This window comes from Siphateles boraxobius, unplaced genomic scaffold (assembly GCF_051911475.1).
Source record: "Siphateles boraxobius isolate OS27281-9 unplaced genomic scaffold, OSU_SipBor_1 13, whole genome shotgun sequence".
Lineage (NCBI taxonomy): Eukaryota > Metazoa > Chordata > Actinopteri > Cypriniformes > Leuciscidae > Siphateles > Siphateles boraxobius.
In genome coordinates this window covers 15504602-15525326 of record NW_027508733.1, presented here as the reverse complement: position 1 = coordinate 15525326, position 20725 = coordinate 15504602, and the positions used below count along the sequence as shown (strand labels likewise).

The 20725-nt window shown below is 34.6% G+C and overlaps 1 protein-coding gene and 3 long non-coding RNA genes across 4 annotated transcripts; 3 read left to right on the top strand and 1 right to left on the bottom strand.

Moving 5' to 3' along the window:
- The first annotated feature begins 424 nt into the window (after positions 1–424).
- On the top strand, positions 425–1189 carry LOC143735584 (uncharacterized). Its single transcript, XR_013203241.1, has 3 exons — positions 425–462; positions 550–873; positions 963–1189. It is a non-coding gene; the product is annotated as an uncharacterized LOC143735584 (long non-coding RNA).
- Positions 1190–1634: 445 nt separating this feature from the next.
- Positions 1635–2626, top strand: LOC143735583 (uncharacterized). The gene is made up of 3 exons (XR_013203240.1): positions 1635–1677; positions 2316–2407; positions 2495–2626. It is a non-coding gene; the product is annotated as an uncharacterized LOC143735583 (long non-coding RNA).
- Positions 2627–5487: 2861 nt separating this feature from the next.
- On the bottom strand, positions 5488–6701 carry LOC143735582 (uncharacterized). The gene is made up of 5 exons (XR_013203239.1): positions 6496–6701; positions 6334–6378; positions 6030–6137; positions 5697–5758; positions 5488–5597 (listed from the first exon to the last, which is right to left on the bottom strand). It is a non-coding gene; the product is annotated as an uncharacterized LOC143735582 (long non-coding RNA).
- Positions 6702–12908: 6207 nt separating this feature from the next.
- On the top strand, positions 12909–17329 carry use1 (unconventional SNARE in the ER 1 homolog (S. cerevisiae)). Its single transcript, XM_077226087.1, has 8 exons — positions 12909–13064; positions 13338–13387; positions 13633–13711; positions 13806–13958; positions 14685–14703; positions 14799–14829; positions 14917–15079; positions 16290–17329. The coding sequence occupies exons 1-8, from the start codon at positions 12963–12965 to the stop codon at positions 16470–16472; spliced, it is 780 nt and encodes a 259-aa protein (XP_077082202.1). The 5' UTR covers positions 12909–12962; the 3' UTR covers positions 16473–17329.
- The last annotated feature ends 3396 nt before the right edge of the window (positions 17330–20725 follow it).

The window sequence follows — 20725 nt, the reverse complement described above, 5'->3', positions numbered from 1 at the left end:
CTAACTGTTTATTTGGTCTGGAAAGAGTCAAGACAGCAACCATTGGCCGAAAACCTCTGGCCACTTCATTGCATACTTCATAAAAGTAGGTATTAAAATGAATGGCCAAAATACATACAACTTTTTCTTTCTTTTTTACTTTTTTGTTTGAATACAGTGTCAACAGTCCCTTAGTATTGACAAATACAATACATTGTGTCACATTGGGCAAAATATGTTAACATTTCAAGATGAACACTATGCAAACATACTAGTTTCATATCTTTTTCCAGCATCTTTTTTTATTATTGGGTGAACAAACCCTTAAAGTTTGCATCATTTTCTGAGTCATTGATTTATTTAGTATTTTCTGAAGCTCAGCAGAAGCACTTCCTCTAAGAGATGCTATAAAGTTACACACATCATCAATCTCCACACAAGTTCAACAAGATCACAAAATGAAGACTCTGCTTTCACTCATCTGTAAGTTTATTTCATTTAATTTGGTGTGATTCAATGTGATCCTGTCATGATCATATAATCTGAATGGTGTGTTTTCTGTTTGTTCAGGTGTGTTTGTGTGGTCTCAACACACAGAAGGTGTGATTGATCAACAGGTGACTTTAGGACAGAATGTGACTTTAGCTTGTGAGTTTAAATGTAAAGCTGCTATTTGGTTTGTGATAAAACCATCAGTTCGTCCAGTGATGATACTGCGTACGTTTGGATCTGAAGAGGCTGATTATTATGACGAAAAATTCCGCAACAAATATACAGAGGGAAACAGGAGCCAATTAATTATCAATACTGTCACTGTTGATGATTTAGGAACTTATTACTGTATAAAACCAGGCTTTGCTTTACAGATCAGTGACGGTATGAGACTGGACAACGGTAAGTTTTAAACTTTTAAAGTTTTCATTTCAAAATTAATTCAGCAGTTTATAATAATGTATGTGATAATGTATGTTTTTATTCATTAGAGGTCTGACGTGAAGTTTCATGAGCGTGACAGAAGAATAACATCCATTCAGACCAACGGCACAGTTGTTCCTCAGAATCCACTGACCGATCATGAATATCATACTGACAGATTGATTGCTGTTTGATTCAAATGATCAGAATTGTGTGCTGATTTTAACATTAAATGTAATCATTGAACTCTCAATGACTTTAAAACATAATTTGCTCTTGTCTATTGAGAATTTAAAAAAACTACTAAAATCTGTCTGCAATTAAAATGTCAATCAAGTTTTACAATAACATTTGCTTTCAAAATAAATCATCTTTGTAATGTTTCTGACTGTTTGTCTGTCTCTCTCTGAGTTGCTAAAATCATGGGATGGTTGTTCATTTTAAAATATATGGATGTAACAAACAAGAATGATAACTTTTTGTCAGTTTGCAGTGTAAATCGCTCAACCGGCTGTTGTGAGTCAGCCGATTTTGAGTCGAACTTGATTTTTACACTTCCCAAATACAGTTTCACCAACACAAATCTTAAATTCTAATAGACAATATTAGTAATAATAGACAGTAGTCAGTCAAGTCAAGTTCAACAACATCTTCTTTTTCAAGGAAGGGGGTTTCCTTTTTCTTCTTAATTTCTGCATTAGAACTTCTGCTTAGATAGTAAACAATCTTACTGTACACGAGTTAAAAAACACAGAATGAGGACGGCGCAGCTTTTACTGTTCTGTAAGTTTAAGTTCATGCATGCTTTTATTGTGATCTTCTCATGACCGGATAGTGTTTTATTGTTGTCTAATCTCAATGATCTGTGTGTTTCTGTCAAGCTACAGAGAGTTTAACTGATGAACAGGTGTATTTAGGGGAAAGCATGGGTCTATACGGTCAGATTGATGTGAAAGAGATTTATTGGGTTTTCCAGAAACTGACAGATTCTCCAGTGCTGATAATGCAAACCTTCAGATCAGATTCAACATCAGCTCTTTTCTATGATGAAAGATTCAAAGACTAATATAAAGACAAAATTTCAGTATATTACTTATTAATAACATAACTATTGATGAATTAGGAATAATATTTTGCAAAATCATTCTCAAATCTACAGCTCAGTGATGGTTTCAGAATTTACACCTCTGGCAAGTTTGTATAAAGTTATGACAAACCTGTTTGATTAATCTATAAATACAGCATTAAATGAGCTTTATTTCTGACAGAAATCTACATAATGTTGATGCATATTTGGTATTTCTTAAACACAAAACTCTTCTCAGAAGTTGCTCAAGATCAGAATCAGACGGAAGTGAGTCGGACGACGAAGCAGACTCTGATTGTATAATGTTTAAGCAGAAATGTTGCTGGTATTTTAGGTCTATTGCAGATCAAACTTCAAGTGTGTAAGAAAACACACCAGCAATATCAAGATGAGGAACTGCAGCTTTACAGAACAAATGATGAAGAGGTAAAACACATCGATAATTCAGCATTCAATGTGCACTATTTGTTCTACAGCTAAATTATGTTTTGTGTGATTGTTTTTGTTTCATAGTTTTCTGAAGTGGAGTTTCGTCTGTTCTGCCTGACCAACAACACTTTAAAAACTAAAGGCAAAACCACAAACATAATCAACAGAACATCCTCTCAAACGGTCTAATTGAAGTATAATCTGTTAAATAATGAGCGTAAAAAATTGTTAGATTGTTGTTTAAGATTGACTGATGTTTGTTTGATAAACATGTATGTAATGCAAAATTCTCATGTTTTCAGCATGGCTTCTCTTTGCTTTTGTCTTGATAACCAAGTCTTATAAATTATAAAGTTATTGTTTTGCGAGATCCTTCATTCTTTCACTGTTTAAATAAAAACATTGATATATCATGGCAAAAAGGAATACAGATATTAATTACCATTTGGGTTGTTACATTAAAATAAAAACTTTCATCTACACCTAGGCTGCATTTTTTTGATTATACACTGCATACTGTTTATAATTTCACAAATAAACAGTATGTGAAAATCATTCTTTTTTGTGGTATTCTATTTTAATGTTATATTATATATAATTATTTTCTAATTATATAATATTTGGTATATTCACTTGCAATGTCCTGTTTTCTTCTGCTCGTCAAACTGTGCTACTACTTCTATAGTAAATGACTATATTATATAGAAAATCTGCACATCATCATGACGTGTGGATAGCGCTATCCAAATTACCTACTGGTATAAGACTATATTAAAATACTTTCTACTGAGAATACTAGGGTAGGGTGTCATTGAGTAAGTCATTTAGGCCTATATGTTAGTTCTCGTGAGAAATATAATGTGACTCTATCTAGTAGTACTCCTGAAAAGAAAGTATGGAAAAAAATTATTAAAATAGAAATAGAGACGAGTGCTGCAGTGATGGCTTCCTTGTCGTCGTATTTACTCTGAGTAAATTAATAAAGGCATGTACACATTACAACAGCTCAGAACATTACATTACCACAGCACATTACATTACAAACACATGTACATCTCTGTGCATAGTAATGACTAAACATAAGTGACTTCAAACGCTTTCCATTCACCCTAGAAAAGTAAGAAAGTATGATCAACAGACTTTTTACGAACACTCTCTATACAGTTCACATGCTCTAGCCCCCAAAAGACCTGTGTGGCATTTACAATGTGACATTTAAATCTCATACTCTTTATAGAATAAGATTTCTAGAATGTACAGTACACATAAGCAATGAAACAAGAAAGATAGTCATGTGGTTTTGTCAACACAAGTCTGAGGGATGACAGAATTGTTATTTTTGCCATGTTTAATTTTATTTTCATTTTACATTTTTTTTCGAAGTTTTCTTTTTCACATGAGCAATCAGGATATGGAGGACCAGGAGTGCCACTTAAAAATAAGTGTAAACATGATGGTTATTGTAGTTCTAGACTTAATGTGAACATGCATTTATTCATCTCAATTCCACAAAAACAGATTCAGTATTCCTCCAAATAAATAAAAACAGTAAAATTCAAACTTAGAGGATTATGCAAACCTGCAATTATTAAATGTTAAATTGCAGAAATGTATTTAATCTCACTTTATTAACCAATGTCTTTGCAGCTGACCTTCGATCCAATTTAACCATACTAATGAGCAAAAATGACTTTAGATAAACATCACATTTGTGTAATTTTTTTGTTTTTATTGCAAAAGTCTGAAATCACTACTCTAGATACACTGTAAAAAATGATTTTTTGGTAAGGTAAATACTACTGGAAAAAAACAATGTAAATTTACAAGAAAAAGTTAGTTCAGGCAAGAATTAAAAAAAACTAAGTAAATTCCATATCAGTACTTAATTCAAGCGAGTAGAAATGAAGGCGTAATTAATCAACTCAATAAAATTAAGTAAAAATTACTCAACTTTTCTGATACTGGGGTTCCCATCATGCACTGGACCTTGCATAATTAATGAGGTTCATTTTTCACTGGTTTCCAGCTGTATTTACACTGTTTTATCATTGCTTTTGTTGTCAGGATTAGTAACTTGCCATTTTGTGACATTTCGAGTAAATTTTCTGCTCAAAATGACACATTCAAACAAAAACGATCCATCAAATGTTACCGTCATTGTGTATTGTCTACCAAGTATTGAGGTCTTTGAATTCACCTCATGCTTAACATCTGACATGAAGTATAAATTACTTGATACTCTAAGTAAAACACATACTATAAATGACTGGTATAATTCAATAAAATTGTTTGAGTGAAATGTAATGCAAAGGAAATTTCAACTAAATCGATATTAATCAACCTTTTACTAGCCAAGTTAAAATTACTTATTTTCTTTGTTACTTTCACTTAACTAGGTTAAGTAAAGTTTACTTAATTCCATATTCCAAGTAAATTTTAACTTAAAGATGTCTAATTAAAGCTACTGATAAATATGTTTAGGTTTTTACTTGGCAAATCTTTGTAAATTTACTAGCATTTTCTGAGTGGAAAAAGTTGCCTAGCTTTTTTCAAGTAAATCCTACTCCAAATTTTTTTCAGTGTACTTTATTTGAATAATTACTTCACAACAGCTAAAAAAGTCATGTTCTGTCAAGCCGTGAATCTGCATTTACTTCGGCCTGAGGCTTATTCATATCACTTTTGGTGTGAAAGTGCCTTTACATTAGCCAAAAATTTAACTTTTATTTATACATTTATTTTTGTTATTAGAAAACAAGCAAGCCCAGCCCAGGTGAGAAAAAGTAACCCAAAATTAACTTTAGCATTACTTTTCATAAAAAGTAACTACCCAATTAGTTACTTTTTTAGGGAGTTAAGCAATATTGTAATCCATTACATTTAAAAGTAACATTCACTACATCCCATTTCACTCAATTAATAGCAACTCAGAAAGAGACATAAACAATCAAAAACATACAAAGTTGATAAATTCTCAAGTCAAAAGTCATAAAACGTGATTGACATTTTAATGTTAAAATCGGCACACAATTCTGATCATTAGAATCAAACAGCAATCAATCTTTCAGTATGTTGCTATTTCATATTCAAAGTATGGCAGCACTTCTATATATTCATGATCGGTCAGTGGATTCTGAGGAACAACTGTGTCGTTGGTCTGAATAGATGTTATTCTCCTGTCTAAAATCTAGACGAATGATAAGAAAATATACATTAGCTGCTAATTTTCATTTATAACTGAACTGAACTGAATTATTAATATAAACAGCAAAAAGACATGTCTTACCTGCTGAGAATTTACGTATCTAGGAATTTTCCTAGACATTTTACGGTTCATAATTAATAAACCTAAAACTGCAAAATATTCTCTGATTAAATGCTGTCAAAATTAATTGATGAATGTAATACAGCCAAACTTACACAATAGTTTTTTTTTATCAAATTGATTATAATATAATAATATCATCATATTATAAATATATATTTAAGTATTTCATATAATTTATATAAATTATATAATAATTATAATAATATAAATTATTATATAATTTATATAATAGTTTAAATGTAATTTCACTGATTGAAAAATATTGTGATTAAAAACAATTTTTTTACTCACCTATCACTGCAGCAAACAGCACAAGCATCAGCAGGGTGAACATGACAATCAGGATCTGATGTTGTGAGGGATTTTTTTGCTCTGGTTCATCTGGACCTTGGGGGGCTTCTGTGTTTTTGAGAAACGTTTCATCTTTTACAGATAATTTGGATAGTTTGGATAATTATTAAACTTTTGGTCATGAATCCTTGCCATTTAGATTGCAAAATAACTATGCATAAATAACATTATTATTAGAAACATAATTATGAATATATAACAATAATAATATATCTCCGATATATATTTTTTCCAAGTGACTTACCAGTGGTGAACAGTTTGGTACGAGCACCGCCCTCTTGAGATACATCTTTAAAAATTATTTCATTTGTTGTTTGAATAATTGTAGTGCAAAACAATTATTTAAAATAACAACAATAATAATATAGCTGTCAGTTGTATGAATGTATTGCAGTTTAATGCTTACCAGTGGTGTCCAGTCTCATACCGTCACTGATCTGTAAAGCAAAGCCAGGTTTTATACAGTAATAAGTTCCTAAATCATCAACAGTGACAGTATTGATAATTAATTGGCTCCCGCTTCCCTTTGTATATTTGTTGCGGAATTTTTCGTCGTAATATTCAGGCTTATCCGATCCAAACGTACGCAGTATCATCACTGGACGAACTGATGGTTTTATCACAAACCATATAACAACTTTTAATCTGAAATCACAAGCTAAAGTCACATTCTGTCCTAAAGTCACCTGTTGATCAATCACACCTTCTGTGTGTTGAGACCACACAAACACACCTGAACAAACAGAAAACACACCATTCAGATTATATGATCATGACAGGATCACAATGAATCACACAAAATGACATGAAATAAACTTACAGATGAGTGAAAGCGGAGTCTTCATTTTGTGATCTTGTGTGGAGATTGATGATGTGTGTAACTTTATAGCATCTCTTAGAGGAAGTGCTTCTGCTGAGCTTCGGAAAATATTAAATGAATCTGAAGAAATGATGAAATTTGCACTTACACTGACCTCATTATTAGTACTCTTGTTGTTGTTGTTGTTTCACCACTATTGATTGAAGTGTAAGTGATGCCATGTTTTTGAGAATGTATAGGCCTAAATATACATCTTAATACAATTTCTTTCAAAATCAGTTGAAATATTATTTTAGTTTTAATCAATCTAATACAAAATAAGGGAAGTTGCAAAAATATAGTTTTTTTTTTTTTTTTTTTGGAAATTGGAGTAGATCATGCCGGTCGGTTTGCGTAATTTCCTGAAGATTCATCAAGTTCTTTTTATAGATGTTAAGAATAGCTTTCCAGTTACTTTCCAGACCAAATAAAGAGACACAAACAAACTGAACAACAGCTTTAGTTCAATCACTTTCTACTTTAAATCATGAATATGAAGTCTATCAACTTAGCACTTCTTGATTTTTTTCAACAACAAAAAAAGACTCTTGCAAAAGAGTTTGATGTTGATCATCATATTTGTATTTAACTGCATATTGATTTCCCTAATGTATAGATGTGATTTGTAAATAAATTAATAATTACATGTTCTGTGGTTTTTTGTTTCTTGTTTGTCAGGACTTTTATTTTAAAGTGTATTTTCTGTTCCCAGTGTTCACATTCTATGTTTATTTACTGTTTTACTTTGTTAAAAACTGCTTAAAAATGCTTAAAACTGAGAAGTTTTTCCTTTGTCAAAACGATCCCCATTCACACGGATCCACAAAAAAGACTAAAAACACTGTATTCTGCTGTCAGGCCATTCGATGGCGATGAAACACTATAGATTGAACACATAATATGCAAGTGCATGACATCATCATCTTCAGAGATACCATTTTTGTTGTTTACACAGAGACGTTTTCAAAACCTTGCACGTTGAAACCCGTTTGCAAAAGTTTGCGTTTTCAGGCAGCCAAAATTCCGGGTAAATTTACGTTTTTAGTTGAGATCGGTGTCGTGTAAACCGCCCCTTAGTCAACCATGTTTGTTGCCAAAGTGATTAATTAACTTAGGGCTGGGTTGGGCCCTAAAAAAATTGTAAAAATCGATATCGATACCAAATAATTGACTTCAATATACCAAAACTTTTTTCGATACTAATTTTATGAAATCTGTTTTAAATAGATTACATTACATATTACCTAAAAACAACAACTTTGGTTTCATTTTTCAATTTGTTGACTTTTTTTTATAGACTCAAAGATTCATGTAGGCCACTGGGGGGCCGAATATATGCCTCGCGCTCAAGCGCATGCATAAAACTTGCCGCAAAGCAATGGCAAAAGTAGCCAACTGATTATGAATGTGTCAGGCAAGGATAAATAAAAAAATAGCAAGGAGACATTTTAATTGTTTATTAATAAACTAGAGTTTTTTGAGTCAGTGTTGGCTGCAAAGATAAAGTCGTTTTTGATGACTCGTCATCTCCGCAGTATAGTGAATGCACACGGCCTAGAGAGAGAAATGTATCTTTCATTTGGATTACATAATCAGAGTATTTGTTTTCGATTCAAATTGGTTAGTTTAAAAGTGGACATTTTAAGCTTTCTATATGCCGAGTTTCGGTTAATTTGTGACACGCTCTCTGGGCGTAACCGGCGTAAACTAGTGTTTTTCCTTGATGCCTCGCAATAACTCTGGCCACAGCCAATCATGCTGCATGCTGATTGGCTCACTGACGTTGACGAGATAAACCGCTTAGGTATTGAAATTTGGTACCACACGACAAGAGATTTTTTGATACTCGAAAGTACAGAGGCAAATAAGTCAGTATTGATAACCCTCACCTGTTCCTAGTTAGCCTCTCTTTATCCTGTTCAATGATACCCCAGTGTTTGGTGTTCTTGTTCAGTCCTGTTTTTGCCTGCATTCCCCATGTTTGGATTTACTCTTCAGTTTTATTTTCCTGCCTTGGCCCATGCCTGGATTTACACATTAATGTTTGTTAATAAACATTTTGTGTTGCATTCCCTTACGAAAAGAAAATATATTTCCCAATATATGAATGAACAATATATTAAATGATAAAACAGTATATTTGAAAATATACAGAATAATATATTGTGTCATAACATATATTACAATATAATGAATAATACTTAAGGAATTGCCACTTTTCATAGATTGAAAAATATGTGAGAATATATTTGCTAATATATCTTAATGTATGTAATTTCATATTCAGTAATACACTTCATAATATATAGATGTATTATATGTGATCAGATATGGTACTGCATATGTAATATATTGCAGATATATTTACTCATGGATTATAAATCCACACACACACACACACACACACACACACACACACACACACACACACACACACACACACACACACACACACACACACACACACACATAGAGAGAGAGAAATGTATAATGTAATACATTTTTTATAATCTATAATTATTTACTTTATAAATGTTCCATATTTTCAAGCTAGTTAACAAAAGCACAAGCACACCTGCATGTACTAACGTATTTAACCAAAAGACCCTGTCAGGGGAATCGTTCCCCTGAGGATCACACCCAGGAGTTTTTGGACCTAGCCTATTAGACCCATTTTCCTGACCGTTCGCTCATTGTCTTCTTCTGGGCTGGACTTAATGACTCACTCAAAGCACTCATTGACGTTGATGATCCTTGGTAGATGTTTTGTGAATTTGTGAAAGGGGTGGTATAATGCCCTTTTCACAAGATGTAAAATAATTCTTTGATGTCCCCAGAGTGTTTATGTGAAGGTTTAGCTCAAAACACCCCATGGATATTTTTATATAGCATGTTAGCATGTTATATAGCATGTTAGTCCCTTTTTGAGGGTAAGCAAAAATGCACCGTTTTTGTGTCTGTCCCTTTAAATGCAAATGAGCTGCTGCTCCCGGTGCAGAGGGTGAAGCTACAACAGCTTGCACTCACAGAGACATGCACTGGAAAAAACTTTTAGCCTTTTATGTTCAAACTGGAGTCTGGCAATGATGGAGAGACTCAAGAAGAAGTGACAAAATGTAGACAACATTTCTGAATGGTTAGTTGACGAATGTATGTAGCTTATGTGTAGTTATCTTCTAATCATTGATTCGCATATTCTGTCATGATAATCTATAAATGGGTCCCGGGGGGCGGGGTTTATGTCAATTTTAGAGTTTGTGATGTCACTAACCCGAGAGGAATGTCGTGTAGTCCCTACCTGTCGTTTGTTGAAGTCCTTAAAAATGTATTTCAAAGAAAATATCTCCCTTTGCTTTGAACTTTGAGCGTTGTAACTGCAGATGTTTATGCTCAAACAGCAACATTACACACTCACTAGAATTAGTAAAGTGAAATCATAATCCTACCACCCCTGAAGCAAGCGTTCCAACTTATCGGATCCCACTTCAATGTGTTTGGTTTGATTCCAGTGTTTGGCTCGAGGAGGCGGTGTCCCCTGCCGCTCCTCCTATCGTGGCCACGGAGACATTTTCTGAACTTTCTGCTTATGAACTCTGTGAACTCTCCAACTGCCCCGTTGTGGCCATGGAGGCCGTCTCTGCTCACTCTATCTTTAAAAACTTTGACTGCCGTCACGGCCAAAGACAATGCACTCGTTTCTATGTATGGGAGAAAGCTCAACGTGCAATTTGGCAAAATAAGTCCAGCTTCTAAACAAAAGAGGCAATCGCCAATTGGTGTTGCACCACTGCCGAGGCCATTAGAAGCTCCGTTTGCTAAAAAAAACAGTCTATGTTCTGAGATAAGTGCTTATGACTGCACATGTGCATTGTCTGGTCCATCCTAAAACAAAAAATTATGTGACCATTATTTTCAGATTTAGGGCGGGTAGGCAATTCAGCTGCCTAAGCTTTCGGATGCAGGGAGCCCATGACAGTAGAGCTAAAAAATAAAATAAAACATGTAAAAAGGCATTTGAAAGTTGCAGTTGTTGGTTAGTTTGTGTGTAAATGTAAGTTCTTGATCAACTTTTTCCACAGATTTTAGATGCAATGGTACGCCACCTGTGAGTGTATATTAGTAGCCTATACTCCCTACAGTTTGTTGTTTGCTTTTAGGATCGGAAGGAGTATTTTTTAATTATGGAACTAAGCATTACATAAAAAAGGGACCACAGTACGTAACTCCAATAGAAAACATTCAAAAGTTGTTACATATCATAACATGTTACAATAGATGTACATTTTATATTTTCGCAGCCTTATAAGTGACTTCATTAACAGAGCAAGTCCGTTTACAGAGAGCCTTATAGAAAGGAGGCGTTTTGGACATTAATAAGAATTTGTCATTCGGAATAATAAAGTTTACAAAACTGATAGTGTACTTTCATATTCAGGCTCGTAACGGATTTTTTCATGTTGTTTTTTTTATTTTTAAATTATGTTTGCAAACAATACAGAGATGACAATCATGGCATACGTAACGGATTTTTTTCATGTTTTATTTTTTTTAATTATGCTTGCAAACAATACAGAGATGACAATCATGGCATACAATTTTGCAACAAAATTGCAAACATGTCTGTACAAAATATAACAACACTATGTACAATGTCATCTGAACATATAGAATGTTAATGTAATATAGAAAGGAAGAAGTTAGCAACTAGTAGCTAACTAAAACAAAGATTTTTTTTTAAAATACATAGAAATAGATGATACAAAAACAATAATAATAAATAAATAAATAAATAAATAAATAAAAGTCATGAGGGTAAGATATTATTTTATACATCATTTAGAGTAGGCCTACACAAATTAAAGACATTACAAATTAAAATTGTTTCAATTGCTTTCTTATTTGATGAAGATGAAATAGGCTAGTGTTAAGGTACATTTTAAATCCTTTAAAAAAAACAATAAAAATTCATTTTTTGTTGGTGAATTTACATTTATGGATATAAAATTTGCCAATAAAATAAATTAAATTAGTAACAAAGCAGGCTTTTTTTAGTGGGGTCAGAATCAAAGTATCCAAAAATAACGTCTTTAAAGGTTACTGATATATCTTGTTTTGATATTATCTTTAGTAAATATGTCAATATTTTTCCATATTTATTCAGTATAGAAACATGACCAAAATAAATGTAAACCGTTTCTGTGTGAACTTGGCAAAATGAGCATCTTGTGTCAATATTACTTTTATATTTAATCATAAAATATTTAACAGGATAAAATGTATTTATTATTTTGAAGCATACTTCTTTTACTTTATTAGTTAGAAAATATTTTTGTTGTAGGGACCAAATCTTTTTCCAATTTAAAATTTTTAATAAATTATTCCAGTAAGAGATTGCAGGAGAAACATAAATGATATCTACAAGAAAAAGGGATCTAACTTTATTGTTTCTATCTTTTTTTCCTGAAAAACATATTTTTCCTATTGGAGTTTCAGTTGGCTCAGGAAAAGTAGTAATTAGGCTAGTAGGAGAGTGAATGCAGTTTTTAAAGAGGATACATATTCCTGTTGGTATTGCTCCCATAACTATGGCAAAATGTGTGGGGGTAACTGGCATATATTCAGAAAGAAATTCAGTGTACGTCATTAAAAAACCTTGCTTGTTGGATTTTTTCCATGTGATCTGAAGCTTACGGTGACGCTTGACGTCAGACTTAACCATAGACTGTGGACTTAACCCTGCAGTTGACCTTTAGAAAAAAGTAAAATAAACCAAATTGCTCACTGAAATTACGCAAGTTCATTTTTATTCTTGTTGTTTGCTTACTGTCGACATTTACGATCGATATTGCATCAAGGGACTCTTAATTTGCTGTAAATTACTACGTACCAGCGCATTTGCAGAAGTTTTTACCCATGGTTCTTACCTTTCCTGCGTCACTAGAAGGACTTTTCATTTGTCGCTCGGTTCCGCCTTGTATGTAAAACTCGCGCGACTTCCGCCTTGTGTGTTAAATATGGCCACGTCCAGACTAGAGATCAATTTCATTAGGTTATTATCGCGCTGTGAATCTCTGGCTTCAGAGAAAAGAGGCGAGACAGAATGGAGATTAGAGAAGGTAATTCATAACAACATTACATTTACGTTTAATTATCTGCTTTTGAAGTAAATGTTTTTACTTTACACAGGAGAATTTTCTGCATGAATACAGCAAAGTAATAATACCAACCTCATTTAAATATGAATTACGTGTCATAACAATAAGCATTGGTATCAATGGATCATACACTATAATTAGTTAATTTCTTATTTGCTCACTGTCCTAACTGTAGGCCTATACATCAATGCAATATTATTTAAATCATATTCAACATTTTTTTTTCTCTTCAAGTATGTTGGTGCTCTGGAGGAGATGCTTGTAGCCCTTAAAAAGAGTTCAAGGTATGTTAATATAACATTACAGGCAACAATGTGTCGCAAATCATAGCAATGAGTGAAATAATTATAAACCATTTCAACATTTATTGTGTGAAAATGTTTATGTCAGTGTTTACATGAACCTCAAGGTGATGTTGAGATTAAAGAAACAGACAGCTAGTAGTTGTTCTCCTATATTTGTGAAACATCTCAGACTGTGATATATACTACAAACAATAAAGACTCATATTTATTTCTGATTCTCCCAGCAAACCAACACCGGAAATACTGACGGACTACAACCGCAAGGTGGATTTCCTGAAGGGTCTCTTAGAGGCAGACAAACTGGTCAGTCATTATATTATTTGTGATCAATGACAATAGGCAGAAAATGTATCATGTTAATCCTAGTACAGTAAATAAATGTTTTGTTTGTTTTTAGCCATCTCCAGCTGAGAAGTCTTTAGCGAATCAGTTTCTGGCACCAGGACGGACACCTACGATATCCAGTGAGAGAACGCCGGCCAGTAAGACGGTGCACATACAGAGTAAAGCGAGATGTGCTGAAGAAATGAGGAAGGAACTAATGAGCACTGTATGACTCTTACCTCTTTACACTACAAATGTACTTTTTATATATTCATGAAGTTTTTTGGTTATATGATATTAAACAATTTTAACAATAAAACATTTTTCTTCAAACAAGAACTTTACAAAACAAAAACATTACATTTCTAAATTGTATTATAGTTATGCTAGTGATGTCAAATTGATTAATAGTAATTAATCACATGTAACATAAATGTTTGTATACACACACACACACACTTACAAACTTTTGTGTTAGATATGATTAATTACGATTAATCAATCCGACATAAAACAAGAAACAAGCAACAATATTGTCAAAATATTGTCTGAACTGTTATTTTATATCATTGATATACCATTACATTAAACATTTTAATAAGTTTGTGTGTATATATATATATATATATATATATATATATACATAAGTATATATATATATATATATAACTTTAATTATCATTATGATTAACTTTTATTTTAGTTTGTTATTTTAGTACCTTAAGTTAAACTAATTGTTTTCTATATTCTCTTTCATTTAATGTTTATTTTATAAGTAGCAATATTTTTTTTAATAGTTTGTTATCGCTAATAACCCTGGTCTTGACAATATTATATCCTAGGAATTTACTTGAGACAAAAATACTGAATAAGAAAATAAACGTTTCCTTTTGCACTATTTTACAGTGTAAAAATGTATATTTTTACTGACTCTTCTCTTTCCTCTTCTTAGCGGGGTGTGTCAAATTCCGGTAAAATGCATTTTGTATTTTAATTTAAATGCTACATTTTAAGAAAGTAAATTACAGATATTGATTATGCATTTTTCTTTGTTCTTCACGGTTAGGTTCACTGGAGACGGATCTCAGACACAGAAAGTAAGTTATGCTGTCATTGATTTTCTATTGAACGCGTGGATGTCGTTGGTATCTACGGCATTGGGTTAATTTCTCCTCACTTCTCAGGAGTTTTCCTGTAGACGAGCGACAGTCGGCCACAGAGCTGGACGCTATTCTACAGCATCATAACAATCTCCAGGAGAAACTGGCCGATGATATGCTGAACCTCGCTCGCAACCTGAAGAACAACTCGCTCGCGGCCCAGAACATCATAAAGCAGGACAACCAGGTCTCACGTTTTTCTCATCTCCCTTAAATTAATTATTACCAGCTCAAAAGAATGGATTAAAAAAAGCATGATTCAATAATAGAAGTATATTATTGTTTTAATTAAAAATTTTATATTTTCAATTTATGTATAGAAAATAAATTTGTACTCTTCTGTGTGGGTGTGTGTGTGGGTGTGTGTGTGGGTGTGTGTGTGTGTGTCTCCAGCGTCATGTTTTTCAATTCTGGATTTTTTTTAAATCAACACATTCAAGCTTCTTCTTATAATAATTATCATAATAATCTGCCATTCATTGTTTTAAAGAAAGTCACCGTAATAAAGACCATGTATAAAATGTAAAGCAGCAGCTTAAAGGTTGTATCTGTGATTTCTGGCCCAAAAATAAATGTCTAATCTTTCCTAACTATCCGCTAGCTGCCCGCCCCATAAGCATGCCGTCCAAAAACCGCGTCTCTGTAGGCAGCTTAGGCTCTGAGATCTGCACACAAAAACAAATGTGTACAACCACCACTCAGAACCAAAATAAACAGTGTTCCAACCAATCACTGACAGTGGGGCGTTCCTCCGATTTCGCGTCCACATTTGTTTTTGTGTGCAGATCTCAGAGCCTAGGCTGCCTACAGAGACGCGGTTTTTGGACGGCATGCTTATGGGGCGGGCAGCTAACGGATCGTTAGTAAAGATTAGACATTTATTTTTGGGCCTGAAATCACTGATACAACCTTTAAAGAAGTCATTCGGGGAGTACGCCTATTTGTTGTGTGACCACTAGAGAGCAGCAGCGCATTAGTGTAGTTTTACACTCACTATTGAGGATTTTAAAGGGATAGTTCACCCAAAAATGTAAATTCTGTCATTTACTCATCCTCAAGTTGTTCCAAACCTGTAAGAGTTTCTTTCTCCTTTTGAACATAAAAGAAGATATTTTGAAGAATTTTGATAGCCATTGACTTCCATAGTAGGAAACAAAATACCATGGAATTATGTCCGTCAACTGTCTGGTTACCAACATTCTTCAAAAATATCTTCTTTTGTGTTCAACAGAAGAAAAAAAACTCATACAGGTTTGGAATAACTTGAGGGTGAGTAAATGTGACACAATTTTCACTTCTGGGTGAACTAACCCTTGCCATTCTTAAAATAGCCTAAAAGTTGAATCTCCTATAGCATTGAACATACTGTAAAATGTTCTCCTCATCCTCCTTTTTAGACCCTCACTCAGTCCATGCGTCAGGCCGACATGAACTTCGAGAAGCTGAAGACCGAGTCGGATCGCCTGGAACAGCACGCCAAGAAATCCGTCAACTGGTTCCTGTGGCTGATGCTGATCTTGGTCTCCTTCACGTTTATCAGCATGATCTTGTTCATAAGACTGTTCCCGAGACTCAGATGATGTTCGTCATCATTAGATGTGCTAGATTTAATTTATCTATAACAGCAGATTTACATGTAGACACTAGCCAATGGTCGTAGAGTTGACTGACATCCTCAATCTCTCGATGTCATTCCCATGAAAAATCTACATTACCTGCATGCATTTCATGAAGAATTCGAGTTGAATCCCTGTGACGCAGCTAATTCTAAATTACCATCAAAAACATGTTGATGTTCGTTAAAATGAATGGTAAGTCTATCCGTCATTTTATTTACAGTTCATGTAGGCTAATCTGACGATAAAGCTCTCATACTAATTTTGAGACGCGCATCTTAGCTGCTTACAAAGTTTTCCCTGAATTGTCGGTATTCCCAACATAAAGGATCTGTTTAATATACAGATATGGTCAAATATGATCACGTTTTGAAATGCTTGACTGACCGTTTCATCAGAGTTAATCCGTTTCTCACGTACGAACGCTAAAAACGAACCGAGCTGTTTTAAGGTCCAGTCGACTTGTCCAGGCTTGCCGTGTCAATCAGGAAATGTTCTGGCAAGCATGCAGGAAGTATTTTTGCTAGTCGGAAGCACAGATGGATACTGTCTTCTCCACCCAGAGTGTACATGCTCCATATTTAGCTGCTGAAGATCTATTTGTGCTTGTTCCCCCTATATAGCACACGGAGTGCTATTGCTCCGATAGACGTGTTTGTTCAACTGTGCAGCTCTTTTAATGGTCCTATTAATGTTCATCTGAAACAGAGGTTATTGATTGTTTTTATGTCCTTGTGCTTTTGTTCGCTCCTTTAATTGATTCTTCATCTGTGAAGAAAAAACAGCATATTATTTTAATAAAACAGTTTGCTGTCCTCCTATACCTGGTGTCTAATTTTATGTTTTAAATTTTGTTCACAAGTAGACCTACATAGTGGCTATAAGGTGCTGTCACATCTACCGTTGTACGTTGAATTTTTTCCTGGTGAAATTAAGTCATTTCAATAGGAACCCACGTGATCTGGAATTTCGCCTGAGGATGAAAGGTTTTCCCACGCTTGATGTCATGTCAAATGGTTGCATTGTCCACCAATAGAAAGCCGCTTTGCCTTTTAAATCTTTGTAATAGTTTATATTTCTCATAATTATTCTTAGGCCTAGATAGTTAGTCACATTTTACTTTTTTGCTTTTTTATACATTAAAGGTAGGGTAGGCTGTTTTCGGAAAGGCTAGCAATAGCGAGCTGGCTTTGAAAGCATAAGATCCCACCCTCCCTTCAGAAGGTCTCCAAAGACACGTCTCCTTCAAAACGCATGAACTTGCACAGTGGGGAGCAAACAAAAGCGTCTCCAGAGACGGCGTTAAACCTCCTCATGTCTCAAAGCACACATTAATAATGAACATAAACAACTTAGAGCTGACTGTTGCAGATTAATTTAAGCATTGGCAGTGTTGCCATTGAAACATAAATTCGAGTCACGCTCCGAGTATGTCACAGGTTTCTATCTCTTCTAAATTATATAAACGCTGCATAAGCTTGTTTTGGTTCGGGAGGAACTATAAAAGGTGACTGCTGTTTTGTTTGCGGTGCTCAGTGACTGACATCTGTCTAACTCTTCATTACATGAAACGCGCTGATGACGTGTGATGTCTGCGCGAGCAGGTGCGCAGAGGTATGGAAATACATACGTGGGCAGGCAGGTAGGACATCAATAGGGCCATAAAATGTTCGTCCAATCATTGCATTCGGTCCGAATATAATGATTGGACGAACATTTTATGGTCATACGCCTTCCACAGACAATATGAATAGAAGACCAGTTAAACTTACTGATTGCTATTAGGATGTGAAGAGATTTTCAACCAGCTTAACAAAAAAGAATTCTAGAAGAAATCGCCTACCCTGCATTTAGCTTTGTTGAATTGCATTGTGACAACATGCCTTAGCTAATAAATGAATGACCTGTTGACCTATCTTTTCCCCCCTGACCACTGTTGGTAGAAATTACTTTTTTGTAGTCAAAACTTTAAGATTGTGACACAGACAGTGGTGTTCAATAAACCTAACCTGAGAAGAATTCAATCGAGTAAAAAGTGTGACAATTTGCCCCAGTCATAACAACTTTTCTATTGCTAGGCTATATAGGAACAACACATCTGCACTTCATCAGGTAATATTACGTCTTTTAAAAACTATTTTATGTTCGGAAAAACGCTGATGTACACGGAAATTTATTTACTTTGGAAAAATGTTCTTTGTGACCCCTGTCGTTGTTAGCTTAGCGTTCCCCTAATGCATCATTAATCATTGTTACTTTGACACAAGACTCCTGTGGACCCAAAGGCCTAATTTTTCCAAAACCAGGTCGATCCACCTTTGAAGTAAAGCGAGCAGATAAAGTAGCTGTGAGCTTTAATTTTGCGGTTCCTGACAGGGAAAAGCTCTGATCCAGGCCGCGGGTTAGCTGAGGCGAAGGGATTGAAGTGACACCTCCGCTGGGCCGCGGGCCTCTGCTCAACCCCCTGGGAACCCAGCAGGTGCTGCAGAGTTCCTGGAAACCACTCAAGTTCACTGAGATTAAGACACAATAAACCTGCCTTCTCAGTAGATCTTTAACCGTAACATGGAACAGCTTTTACTTGATTAATACGGGAAAAAAATTTGATTAAATCATGTCATTTTTGGTCACGATTGTATAAACGCGCTTGGCGCTGCCAAAGCCGATGTTTTGATCCAGCATGTGGTATCTTCCCAAGGTTAATTCTGACGTCAAATGTTTTGTGCAACATTAACAATTGAAACATCAAGGTCAAACTTGTCTCACGAGTGGTTACGGACTGGTTTGCGCATATATTTCACAACTTTTCATGATTTTTCATTTTCATGTCGGGTTTATGTTAAGTTTTGAAGTCGGTGAATAAGTAAAGACAGTGTGGTGTGCGGGGGGTGCAGGGCTTGTTTAAAACAAAGTTGTTGCAACATGTCCCAGCAGGAAGTGCAGTGTGGGAACGCTCTTCTGCTTTGATCCTCGCAGAAGGAGTCGCTATAATTACGCCGTTGGTCCTCCAGGATGGGTGGTATGGGGGATATGCCCTCCTGTAAACACTAATGGTGAGCAACACAGAGGAAGTTGTTCAGGAAGCTGTTTGGTTACCTGGTTTCTCGTTCTTTCCTTCTTGGTGTTGTGGTAAATAACCTCTTCTGTTCTGAAACTGTACTGGCCAAGTCACTCATCTTATCCAGTTGTATCTTGCGGCTGTTTTGTTTATGGTTATGTGTTTCTATATATCTATCTAAAATGACACTCACCGGCCACTTTAAATCAACTTAATGCGTAATTGAAAAAATTTAGTTGTGTGCCATAACTTAATTTTTTCAATTATGCATGAAGTTTATTTAATAATTTTAAGGCAAAGGGTTTCCTTATGTTTTTTTAAGTTTGGTCAACTGATCACTTTTTACTGTGTAGGTACACCTTAGTTGCCTTACGAACTGCCTTAATTCTTCATGACATCAATTCAATAAGGAGCTAGAAACATTCCTCCGAGATTTTGGTCTTGACATGATAGCATCAATAGCATTTGTCGGCTGCACATCCATGATGTGAATTCTCCCGTTCCAGGACATCCCAACGCTGCTGTATTGGATTGAGATCTGATGACTATAAGGCTATTTAACTTTAGTGAACTCATTGAACTCATGTTCAAGAAACCAGTTTGACATGATTTGAGCTTTGTGACATGGTGTGTTTTCCTGCTGGAAGCATCCATCAGAAGATGATACACTGTGCTCATAAAGGGATGGATATGGTCAGCAACAATACTGTGACGGTTAAACATTGCTCAATTGGTACTAAAAGGCCCAAAGTGTCTTGGTTGTAATGAGTTGAGTTACTATTGTCTTTCTATCAGCTGAACCAGTCTGGTCATTCTCCTCTGACCTCTGGCATGAACGAGGCATTTATACCCACAGAACTGCAATATTTTCTCTTTTTTGGATCATTCTCTGTGAGCCCAGATCAGCAGTTTCTGAAATACTCAGACCAGCCCGTCCGGCACAAACAATCATGTAATGTTTAAAGTCTCTTAAATCAGATTTCTTCCTCATTCTGATGCTCAGTTTGAACTTCAGCAGATCATCTTGACCATGTCTATGCCTAAATAAATACATTGAGATGCTGCCATGTGATTGACTGGTTACTAGATATTTGTGATAATGACAAGTGGTCGTTGAGTACAGATAGATAGATAGATAGATAGATAGATAGATAGATAG

Bases quoted from the DNA above. Each gene is read 5' to 3' on its own strand.
- use1 (XM_077226087.1), top strand. From the start codon at position 12,963: ATGGCCACGTCCAGACTAGAGATCAATTTCATTAGGTTATTATCGCGC. The intron at 13,065-13,337 runs GTAATTCATAAC...TTTCTCTTCAAG, and splicing joins CAGAATGGAGATTAGAGAAG to TATGTTGGTGCTCTGGAGGA. The intron at 13,712-13,805 runs GTCAGTCATTAT...GTTTGTTTTTAG, and splicing joins TCTTAGAGGCAGACAAACTG to CCATCTCCAGCTGAGAAGTC.